The sequence below is a fragment of the Trachemys scripta genome, chromosome 17 (genome assembly GCF_013100865.1).
Source record: "Trachemys scripta elegans isolate TJP31775 chromosome 17, CAS_Tse_1.0, whole genome shotgun sequence".
Classification (NCBI taxonomy): Eukaryota; Metazoa; Chordata; order Testudines; family Emydidae; genus Trachemys; species Trachemys scripta.
The window spans coordinates 6575105-6587500 of record NC_048314.1 but is presented as its reverse complement, the minus strand read 5'-3'; the positions used below and the strand labels follow the sequence as shown (position 1 = coordinate 6587500).

Here is a 12396-nt window from a genome sequence, read left to right as displayed (position 1 = left end):
TTTCAGGGTTGTGCCCCCCCTTACCCCCGTCCGCACCCCTCCCCAGCTGGGGACATGGCTCCCGGGGCAGGGATGCAGACAGAGGTAAGGAGGTTGCAGCTGGGTGTGAGGCTGGGACCAAGGCCAGAGCCGGGAGCGGAGCCATGGCCAGGGGCCAAGGCTGGGGATAGGAGTGGAGCTGCAGCCGGGCCGCAATGGGAGCCAGCAGCCAGACCCATGGCTGGGTGCGACTCCACTCCTGGACCTGGCCTCGGCCCCAGGCCGGGAATGGAGTTTCTGCCTCTGGCCAAGGCTGGGATCAGGAGTGGTGCCAGAAACAGGCCGCGGTGGAGGCTGGCAGGTGCGGAGCCATGGCCGAAGCTAGGGACAGGGACAGGCTGGGAGCTGAGGGTGAGTGGCACTGCCCCCCACCCCCTGTGGGTGGTGTCCCGGGCCCCACTGCACCCCCTGGAATGCTCCTCTGCACCCCCCAGGGGGTGAGCCCCACAGTTTGGGGACCTCTGCTGTACTGCCTGAGTTAAGAGCTCGCTCCATGAGCCAAGGCTGTAGCAGGCTCCTCAACCTCTATGTTGTCAGTCACTAGAGGGGGGGAGATCATCAGGCCGTGTACAGGTGGGTCACTGGGATGGGATGTACAAACCCCACACTAGGCAACAAGGGAGTGAGGGATTATATTGGTCTCAGCCAGCCCCACCCCGCCACACCTGCAGCAAATGCTCCATCTGCTGGAGGAATTAAAAGGCAGGGAATTAGCTCATTTGGGTGGCAGAGCCAGAGGTGAGCAGACGGGCAGCCCATAGCTCCAGTAGAGCAGAGGGAAGCGTAAGACTCGGATACAGCTGCCTAAAGGGGACCTCTCAGAGGGAAGGGGAGACCCACCGAGACAACTAGAGAGGGAAGTACCCTGTGGACCTTGGACAGTGGTAACCCCCTCTTAACCTAGTGTGGTTTGGGTTTCCCCACTAGGGGAAAACCTAGGACTAAGCTGACCCCAGGGGTGGGGGGTGGACAGGAGGAAGAGGCCCAGGGATGACAGTCTTAAGCAGCCCTGGTTGCCAGACTACTGGTAGCCCAAAGGGCCCTGGGTCGGAGTCCGGTGGAGTGGAAGGCACTAGGCTCCCATCCCCACAACCCCCTTGGCAGCCAGGAGTTGCAGCCATGACCACTAGGCCATGCTCCCCACGTGGGAACCGTTACAGCTACACATATAAAGCAGAAAGAGTTCAGGTGGCAGGGCAAAATAACTCAATGCACCTTGTCCCTCCCTGTTATCGATGGCTCGCTGCTCTTTTCCCTTGTGGAGCTCATGGTTAGAGACAGAACCCTGGGTTTGATTCGCAAGTTGGACAGGGGACATCTCGCAGCCACGGCGGGAGAAGAAATGTGGAATCCCAGCACGTCCATTTTTACCCGAGTTGCTTTTCTGACCGTAACCATGCTTTGAGGAGTCTATTTTTAGCTCTTCCAGCGTCTCCTGCCTGGTACATAACTAATGTGCCATAATGACAGACTGTCAAGGAAGCTTTCACAACTCACCCTTGGTGAAGATCAGCACCTGGCCAAGACAGCATATAAGTCCCTGTGGGCTCAAGTGGGATTTATGTGGTGCCTTGGCCGTGTAAGTGGTACACAGGCCTAGCCCTTTGCCCGGGGATGGTGAATGTCAACCTCTGAGCACAGCCTACCTTGGAGTTGAGATCCCGGTGGTAGATGTTCTTGGAGTGCAAGTAGATCATCCCCCTTGTGATGTCTGAAGCCAAGTCCACTTTCTCCTTCCAGCTGAGGGTGATCTCCTTGCTGGCCAGGAGCTCTTCCAGGCACCCACCATTAACATACTGCAAAAACGAGACAAAACAGGGAGCCAATGGAGGCCACGCTCTGCTGGAATGGAGGTTCTGCAAATACGCCTCTGCAAACGCTCCGGTTCATCTCTGTTTGGGAATTGCTTGATCTCATCAGCCCCTCTCTCGTGATGCTGGTGAGTACTGCAGCAGCGCCCAGTGGCCCGAAGCAAGATCAGGGCAGCAATGTGCTAGGTGCTGTACAAACACTCCCATTAAAAGAGAATAATTGATTGCGGCGGTATCCGAGAGTTTTCCACCACCAGGACTATTGCAGTTTAAGCAAATCATTACTGTGCAGCACAAGATTGCAACAGCACACCGTAGTACTAGCGTGCAGCACCGGATTAACCCCGGGAGCCCCAGCACTCCACACCCACTCAAGGGCCTCTCTGTTTGCAGTGCCATGGGGAACAGCAAGGATACACATGGGTAGACACGTGCTGGGCAGGAGCCCTTTTGTCTTTGTAATTTAAACCTGAGTGAGTTTCAGCATGGGGCTCAGCGCTCTGACGAAAGTCCGGCTGGTGCGTGGGTGTGGCTATGCAATATTCGCCCTCCAACCTCTGCTGATGCAGCTGGATCACGTGCTACAGCACCCGTGGGCCTTTCCCAAATAGCCTGTCCATAGCGTCGGAGGTCAGTGCTGTCAAAGGCTGTAGTGTTTCTACTGCTTTCAGGTACTTGCTCATCTAGCAACAGCCTCCTCTCTGCCCCTCAATATTATCTTGACAGTGTTAGTACAAGAGGCTTCTTCTCTGCAGCTCCTCCCTGAATCTCTCTGCTCACTCGCAACTCACTCTTCAGCCCACTCCAAACAGCTCTGGTTTCCCCAGCCTACCCCCTTTCAGTGTCATTTGTGTGAGTCTAGTCTGAGACGCTGTTTTCTCTGGAAGACACTGTTCAGAGTATAGGCCTGATCCTGCCCTCTTTAGTCAGACAAGACACCCATTGCTGTAAATGTGAAGTCTGCCCGAGAACGCCGGGCAGGATTGGGCCCTATAACTGTGTTATGGAAAACGTACTGTCTGCATTTATAGTGCAATTCCGCTCTGTCTCCTTCCCTGCAGTGAAAGTGCCTTACGCAATCTGTGAGCAACACCACCCATGTGCCAGGGCAGAACCCAGGGTCTCTGGATGTGAAAGCGTGAGTTCCACCTGCCAGAACTAAAGACCAGCTATGTTAACTCACTGGCAATAGGAGACTCGTGAACATCTACCTGTGATCCAGCCACTAGAGAGAGGAAGAGCGATAGTGTGGGTTACCTGTGCTTTACACGTCTCCTCTGGAAAGCGAGACTGCAAGAGTTCATCCCCTATGACCCTGACTGCCCTCACAATTTAAAGCAGTAAGTGTCCCAGCAACAAGCCTTTACCTCCAGAATTGGGTACAGCTTCTCATCCTTCACACAGATCCCCAGGTACCTACAAGGCAGGACAAAAACTCAGGTTTAGGTTTCTTCCCATAGCACAAAAACTACTGGAAAGATGCAGCCAAAGATTCAAACTCTGACTCTTGACTTAAAAACCCAGGCCTGGCACATCTACCGGCGCCCTCTTCCCTAGCCACTGCCTCTCCTGTGGCGCCACCCACCTGACAATGTTCGGGTGGGAGAGCTTCTGCAGCAAGCTAATCTCGCGCACTATCACCTCCTGGTCCACGTCGTTCTTGTAGATTTTCACCACCATCACTTTGCAGGTCGCGCTCTGAGTCACCTGGAGCAACGTGAAAAACGATAGTGAGATGCGTTTTATCCCAGTAACGTACGCCAGCCCCCAGAAGGAAAGGAAATCCTTCCCAAGATCACACAAGGCCTGGTGCCCCGCTTGCCTTATACCTTGTGCAACATGAAGGCTAAAATGCTACCACACAGATTCATACCCGCTTTGCACAGGTGTAAATTACCACACAAGGTATCAGGCCCAAGCTCCAGACCACCCAGGCCCAGCAGACCCAAACAGGACTACTCCTGCACGGGAAGTTAAGCGTGTGCTCACGAGCTTTGCTTGGTCAGGGCCTACGTCACAATGCACCACCGAGTCACTGAACGAACCGTGGAATCTGGGCTTCCCTCTCCCCGCCACTCTCAGATACATGTTAGCAGGTGGTTCAAGGCATGGCTACTCTCCCATGCACCTCCTCAGTAAATAGCTAGATAAATTGGTTTCCCGGGCTTCCCGCCAGCAGCCATTTCTCAAATTCAGACACAAAAATAGAACATTAACTTCCCCTTAAAAACGTAACAGACTAAAGAAGGCATTTTTAGCAGGGACCTCTACTTCCCCCGGTGGTAGAAACAGGGATTGACTGCGATGAACACAGAGTTCATTGAGGCGGCTGGATACTGACAGACCCTGTGGTTCTCTGCGGCTCTGTAGGTCCCAGATTGATAACGGAGACTGTGCTGTCTAGTGTCACTACAAGGGGTCTGCCTGAATCCTGGGCCGGCCCCACAAGTCACAGAACGAACTGCTGACAAACTGATTAAATGCTGATTTGTCAAAACTGAAACCGTTCATTCAATGGGGCCGGATTCCACACATTTCCCAACTGGAAAAAATGTGCAGGAAAAAAGTTTCAAAATCGTCCAAATGTTTAGTTTTGACATTTTTTAAACACAAGACCCTGATTTTCCAGTTCAAAATGACTTTTCATTTCAATATCTAAGCTCATTTTGATTTTTTTTTAAAGGTTTAAAAAAGAAAAAAGGTCAAAATTGAAACAAAATATTTCTAAAAAGTGTTGAAACAAAATGTTTCAGGTGAACGAAAACAAACAAACAAACAAAACCCAAATAAACCAGTTTGCAAATATTTTCAAGCTTGGAACCTTTCATCAGGATTCAAGACAAGAACAATTTAGAACTCTCAAACATTTGCAGGATGGGAAAACTATTTCTTGCCCAACTCCACCTCTGGCCAACTGTCCCTTTAATGTTTTATTTTTAACCAAAGTAATTGTTAGGTGGAGGAAAACAGCTGGTACAGCCTTGATCAGTCTCTTGACATTACGGCTGGGGCTATCAGGGTGAACCCAGGCACGCTGTTTAACTTTCTGCCCTTTTTGTCATTTGTTCAAAGGACAAAACCGTTTAAACACAGAATGAGCTGGCACCATGACACCACTCAATGCCCCAAAACGTCATGTGTGATGCGGTTACCTGCACGAGCTACCTTACAGATAAGGTTACCACCCCACACAGCAGGTGGGCTGAACAAAGAGACTCACGTCACTCCAGTTTGGATTGAGAGCGAGCGAGAGGAATGCTAATTATAACTAGGGCTGCAAGATACAATAAGCCTTGGGGCAATGTTAACTCAGGTCCTGCTCCCTGCCGAGAATAAAGCAATCAAATACCCATGACAGGAATAACCCGGCCTGTGTTTAAACGGATTGCAAAGACGTTTTGGATCGGGCACAATCCAACCATGGGATTTACTAATCTATAACCAAACTTTACAATGTGCATTATTATTACATGCACCGTCATTACCGGAGATGGATAGAGATGCGCTGTAAGAACCTAGGACCATGAGGGTTCTGGGCTGCCAACACTTCCACATCATCACTGGAAGCTTAGGCTGGGTTTCTGCTAGAGGACACCGTGAAGCTAAGCACTGCAGGAAGTACCGCACAGCAGGGCCCTCGCAGCCCACTGAGTGGCTCATGCTGGTATAGAAACCAGGAACCATCTTGGGAAGCTGTCTGAGCAATGACGCAGACCATCTGCTTGCTTCCACTCCTGATCATACTTTGCTGCAGACCCTAAACTCTGGCTCCTGACCCCAGCTTGACCCCGACTCTGCTACTTGTCTGTAACCTTACCTGGTACCTGACCCTGACTTCCTGGTATCCTAACCCAGCTTGGCCCCAACCCCGATACTCATCTCCTTACTGCACTTGGTAACTGACTAGTGCACACAGACCGCCCTGACGTACTCCGAGTGAATGACATTTTACTCCACAGGCTGTGGGCTTCCTGAAATCTGTGGCTGTGCAAAAGGCAGAGAGAGCATTTAAGATGTCCACAGCTGTGTGCCACCTTCTCGGGGCACCCAGGAGTGCAGGTGACCTTGTTACGCCCTTGCCACCCAAGTGAGAGAGTCCATCTTGTGGCAGCTGGGCGTCGGCTCCTGGACAACCTCCACCTTTCAGGAGTCCAGCCCTCTCCTCAGGACTCTGCCAGCCCTCGTTTGCTTTGCAGGTGCATCCCAGTCACATCCCCCTGCAGTGTCCAGCCCCTGTCACGGGACACCCACAGTAATCACTGGATAAGCTGTCCCCAAAGAGACATTGTACAACAGGAGAAAGGCTGCAAGTCAGGATCAGGTCCTTTATAACAATGCAGGGCTGTGAGCTATTTACCGTGAAAACAAATATAAGTTTGTTAACAAAGAACAGAGATCCACTGATTCCAGTGAGTATGGAATAAGAATAACGGAAAAGGCAACGGTTACACGTAAAACACAAAGATAACCCACTTCCCCAAGCCTAGAACGTCATTCTAGCAAGCTAGTCTTATCTAAAGCCATTTCTCAACTAAAACCTTTTCTGCAGAGCTTGCTGGGTTACAGTCACACCGGGATCCAGATTTTCATGAGTCCCCTACGCCCTTCAAGGTCGGTAAATCGATAACAAAGGGGGTTCTTTTTCCTTCTTCTTATAGTCCAGTAAACCTTTGAAATGAATCCTTTTGAAGTGTACCCCCAGTAGGGTGACCAGACAGCAAATGTGAAAAATCGGGAAAGAGGGTGGCGGGTAATAGGAGCCTATATAAGAAAAAGACCCCAAAATTGGGACTGTCCCTATAAAATCAGGACATCTTGTCACCCTACCCCCCAGGCAGGACTCTTCTCTCCGGGTTGCTGGCTCTCTGGTGTGCTGGCACCAGGCTGCCTTCACATCACCAAGTTAGTTTGTTTTTCCCGTTTTGTTTCCAAACGTAGCTCCCATTGTATTTGGTTCACAAGACTTCATTTACATGGAGACGGGTATAGCTGCACAGACATGCTTCTGTCTGGCAGAAGACCTGTTTGTCCACTCGGTCTTGTTGACTTCAAAACATAATATCAGTAGATATAGATAATTCCTCATATAGGGTTAACACATGTATTTTATGATGATATTAAGGACCAGGGCGTTACTGGCTTTCACTTGATACCTCACAAGACACTTTCTGGATAAACACTATGAAAGGGGAGTGTTGGGTGTAATTAGTTTGTCAGGTCTGACTGGAGTTGCTGACAGCACAGCGAACCCATTGCCAGCTGGCACTGAGGGGTTCTTAGACTCACAAGCTGCAAGTTCTAAAAAGCTTTAAGAAGAGCTACCATATCGTTCTGGGGAGGTTTATTAGCTCATTAGAGTGCAGAAAAATGGCAGCTGAACAGAAACGTGAGGACCCATTATGCAAATTCCACCCTTATTTTCTGTGCAAAACCGACAACGGTGCCAATTATCTTCCATGCCTGTGCAGCACTTCTGGAGACATGCCACGGGAACACCTCACCCGGGCTTCTGAGCAGCCCCAGCCTCCTCCCGACCCACCTCTGTCCTAAATAGACGCGTTGTGGTGGCCAAGCTGTTGAAGTCCTCTAGACACGCATTACACCACTTCAATCGGATGCAGAATTGCAGAGCAGCCTTTCAAAACTGCTGGCACAGAGTGAGTCACCAGGGATTGGGTTTCTCGCTAACATCCTTTATTATCTAGAAAGGTTTTGCTGTCAGGGCTGCAACGTAGTGCTTAATAAGCTGGTACCATTTCCATTGTCATTCATTTAATTCCTTTCCCCCTCCCCCTCTCTCCTTCTCCAAAGCTGGGTCGGTGCTGGCAACATAACGAAGGTAAAGGAGAGCTTGGCACTGCCCACCTCACTTCGGTCACAGCTGTCTCTTTAGCAGGCTGCTTTATTGCTCAATAACATGACTCCTCGTCCCCTTTCCTTCTCTCTGCTTAGCCTGTTACACACGTTATTAGTTTATGCTAGGGTTACCATATTTTGAGTGTCCAAAAAGAGGACACTCCACGGGGCCCCGTCCCCGTCCCCAGCCCCGCCCACGCCCCAACTCCACCCCTTCCCCAAAGTCCCCGCCCAACTCCGCCCCCTCCCCTGCTTCCCGCGAACATTTGATTCGCGGTAAGCCTGAAGCAGGCAGCAGGTAAGCGGGGGGGTGGGTGGGGGAGAGGGGAGAAGGCACGGCCCAGTCTGGCCCCCCCAACCAAGCGGCTCCCTCCGGCCCTGGCCCCAGTGTCTCCAGCCTGGCTTGGCTCGGGCCCTGGGGTGCAGCCCCCGGCCGAGCACCCCCGGCCTGGCCCAGCACCGCCGGCCCAGCATCGCCGGCCCCGCACAGCCAGGCCTGGCCCGGCCCCCAGCCCAGCACCCCCGGCCCCGCATGTCCCTATTTTCCCGGACATGTTTGGCTTTTTGGGATTTCCCCCCGGACGGGGATTTGAGGCCCAAAAAGCCGGACATGTCCGGGAAAATCCGGACGTATGGTAACCCTATTTATGCTGAAGGGTAGGAGCTATTGAGGTGGAAACACTGGAGATAACGACTAGCATGAGACCACCAGACCTGCTTCAGATGGAGACCTAGCCCTGAATTTGAACCCAGATGACTGAGAAGACTGGGACATCAATAATCCTTTGCCTTTCTATGGGCCAGATCCCAAAGGACATGAGGAGTTGCCCTAACCAGCTTCCAGGGATTCCCCTGATATAAGGGGGATCCCCAAGTGGTGTACAGTCAGCACAGGCAGATCTGTGCCATCTGCTCTCCACCACCTGGCGGAGGGGACATTCCTAGGTGGCTTGAGGGCGTGGCTGGAGCACACAGCGCGCCCCAATCCCTGCCAGCAGAGCAGTCCCTAGCCAGCATATTTTAGAGCAGCCCTTTGGCTGTTAATTTATGCTGGGGTCCAGTTCTGCCCTGGGACAGCCTGAGGATCAGAGGGACGGAAAGGTATCTCCAGGGCTTTCCCACCACTGAACACGAGCTGAAAAGTGAAAAGGGGCTTGTGCTGGGCCTAAATCAGGGGACAGAGATGAAGTTTAAACTCTGCTCATCAAAAGGGAGGGGCATGACAGGGAGTTGTGAGACTTACTTAAATTAAGGTCCGTCAACAAAAGGAGCTGTAGAAGTTCAAAGTCTTATCTCCAATTGTATCTAAAACCTGGACCAGCAAAAATCCATCCATGGCTTTGCCTTCAACTAGCGTCATCATCATGGAATTTTAAAATACTAGATAACTATTCAAGAATCAAGGCTCATGAACACCCTGAGCCTGAATACCATGTTACAAATGGTGAAACTGAGGCACTCAGAGGGAAAGGGATCTGTCACATGGTCAAGGGCAGAGCCGGGCACTGAACCCAGATCTCTCGAGTGCTGAAATCCAAGCAGAGTCTTCCTCTCTAGCCACCTTGCATGGTAGCCGTGTTACTCTGTATCAACAAAAACAACGAGGAGTCCTTGTGGCACCTTAGAGACTAACAAATTTATTTGGGCATAAACTTTCGTGGGCTAAAATCCACTTCATCGGATGCATAGAGTGGAAAAAAACAGTAGGCAGGTATATATACACAGTATATGAAAAGATGGGAGTTGCCTTACCAAGTGGGGGGGGTCAGTGCTAACGAGCCAATTCAATTAAGGTTGAAGTGGGCTATTCTCAACAGTAGAATACCAAGGGAGGAAAAATCACTTGTGTACTGGTAATGAGGCCAATGTAAACAGGGTGGCCCCTTTCAAACAGTCGACAAGAAGGTGTGAGTAACAGTAGGGGGGAATTAGTTTTTGTAATGACCCATCCACTCCCAGTCTTTATTCAGGCCTAATCTGATGGTGTCCAGTTTGCAAATTAATTCCAGTTCTGCAGTTTCTCCTTGGAGTCTGTTTTTGAAAGTTTTTTTGTTGAAGAACTGCCACTTTTAAGTCTGTTAGGGAGTGTCCAGAGAGACTGAAGTGTTCTCCAACTGGTTTTTGAATGTTATAATTCTTGACATCTGATTTGTGTCCATTTATTCTTTTGTGTAGAGACTGTCCGGTTTGGCCAATGTACGTGGCAGAGGGGCATTGCTGGCACATGATGACATATATCACATTGGTAGATGTGCATGTGAAAGAGCCCCTGATGGTGTGGCTGATGTGGTTAGGTTCTATCTTGGTGTCCCCTAACTAGATATATGGACAGAGTTGGCAACGGGCTTTGCAGCACGGTTTGGTTCCTGGGTTAGTGTTTGTGTTGTGTGGTGTATAGTTGCTGGTGAGTATTTGCTTCAGGTTGGGGGGCTGTCTGTACATGAGGACTTACACAGTTGCCTGCTTGTGTGAGATGAGAGATAAATGACAGCAGCACAGACACTACAGGCAACATTTCAGTGCCCAGATCAGAAATGTGGGGGATTTTCTGTTGAGAGGGGGGAGGGATACCTCAGTGGTTTGAGCATTGGCCTGCTAAACCCAAGGTTGTGAGTTCAATCCTTGAGGGGGCCACTTGGGGATCTGGGGCAAAATCAGTACTTGGTCCTGCTAGTGAAGGCAGGGGGCTGGTCTCGATGACCTTTCAAGGTCCCTTCCAGTTCTAGGAGATGGGATATCTCCATTAATTATAATTATTAATTTATTATAATGTGTGTAAAGCTCTCTGGAGGAGAGCAACTACCGGTAAAGAACTTCAAAGCGTCATCTTCAACGGTACTTAAAACCAGGAGCAGCAAACACGCCACAGTTACAGGATACAGGGTCCAAAGGAGACTACCAGACCTACCAGGAAGATGGGGAATTGGGAATGCAAACGATCTGCATGCTTAGTAACCGTAACGCTCGAGTCTCCAATCAAATGTCAAGTCCCAGTGTAGGACAATAGCCAAGCCCCGTCCTTCTCTGCATTCCACGTCTCTGAACCAAGCATCTCATTCAACCTTTATTTTCTTATATATTTGCTTAACAAAAGTTATTTTATCTTCATTCAAACGGTGTCTCTCCAACCTGCCTACTGCTGGAATCCCATTCAGCAGCGGGACAGACTGGAAATGTCACGCACAATAGAAACAGCAACTGTTACTACGGCAATTTGCTAAAGAAAGGCAGAGGAGAAAGAGAAGAGGCAGAAGGCACTCAGTGGAGGTGGGGATGAGTGATTACTCAACCAAGGCTCTCGTGAGAAGTGGGGAGGGGCATTGCACAGGCTTGAAAAGAGCTACTCTACCATTCGGGCTGGAGATACCCTTTAGAACAAGTCTCTCTCTCTCTCCTCTCTCCCTCTCTCTCTCAACCAGAAATCCACCAAAACTTTATACAGACACGGTGCCCAGATACCACAATGATGGATGTAAGATACGTTAGCACCTTGAAAAGTCAACACACAGTTATACTTCCAATTAACTGCTACATTTTCTACACTTTGAGGGGCAGATCCCCCGCTGGTGTAGACCAGCACGCCACCGTTCGCTTCGCCAAAGCAACACGGACGTACACCACCTGAGGATCTGGCCCAAAGCGTCTATATAGGTCAACCCACTGATCTGGTGGTAGCATCTTGCGCTTGCATGGAGAAGACCAGAGGTTACGGTCTTGTTCCCAGGGCTAGCCATTCTATAGCATGGCTATAGAGGAACAGAGTCCCACCAAAATGGCTCTGACCAAACTGCTGGACCCATGAGCGATTTGTTTCCATCCAATGTACGTGTCACATCCCCATTAACAAGACTACTGTGAGCTGCAGCGTTCTGGAAGGCTACTGCAAAATAAAGTAGTCGAGAAGCAAATTTGGCTGGAAGGTGGCACTGCGAAAGAAGCAGAGGAAAGGAAACGCCACCCTCTCCTGGAGTTGAAGGTCTGAGCCCCATTCCCCTAAAGAAACTACCCCCCCCGCCCCGGGCTGTTCGCACGGGTGCCACAAGGCAGTGGATATGGAGCCCAAGTAGGCAAGGGGGCGTGGGTCTTCCACCCCCAAACTAAGCATTATTTACATATGATCCACTGTCACGTGCATGCCACACCCCCTGCACGAGCTGCTCCAAGCACTTTGTCATGGGAGAAGGTGGACAGGTGATATATGGAGAGCAGCACCCAGGAATTTGCACAGAGAGGGGTTTCAACAGCCTCCCACTTCAGCTGTGCCTGATGCAGCAAGTGAATCAGAAGCTCCTACATGCAGAACACAGCGGTAACCCGCTGGTACGATGCTACGCGTCATCCGCTGGTACGTTGCCAGGTGTCACCCGCTTGTACCTCACGAGGCATCAAAGACCAGCCTGCCGTGATCTATGGGATTCCTGCCCATCCCAATCTGACTGCTCCGTACGACCCACCGGCCCATAACACCAGGCCAGCTAGTCTAACGCTCTGTGACGATGCCTCAAGAGACAAGCGCGTGGGCTGGAGCTTCCAGAGGAAGTGGGAGGCTGCTACTTTGGGAAGTGTGTGGGATTTAATTTTAGATTCTTTTTCCCTGTGCACTTCGGTTTTGTTTTCAACACCAAAGCTGTACACCGTGTAAATATCTTCAAGCCTTGTACCGGCCAGGACAGGGTCACAATCCTTATCT

At 50.7% G+C, this 12396-nt stretch overlaps 1 protein-coding gene across 5 annotated transcripts in view; it reads right to left on the bottom strand.

The window, feature by feature from the left end:
• The window catches only part of LOC117889407 (dual specificity testis-specific protein kinase 1-like), a 62560-nt gene that overhangs the window by 17034 nt on the left and 33130 nt on the right, over window positions 1-12396 (bottom strand). For all 5 annotated transcript variants that reach the window (XR_004648470.1, XM_034793568.1, XM_034793566.1 and 2 more), the window contains exons 3-5: window positions 3436-3557; window positions 3218-3266; window positions 1686-1835 (exon numbers count right to left, since the gene is read on the bottom strand). Coding sequence is in view for 4 of the 5 variants with exons in the window: in XM_034793568.1 (XP_034649459.1) it covers window positions 1686-1835; window positions 3218-3266; window positions 3436-3557 (321 nt within the window). In the remaining variant the exon portion in view is untranslated. The remainder of the gene's footprint in view (window positions 1-1685; window positions 1836-3217; window positions 3267-3435; window positions 3558-12396) is intronic.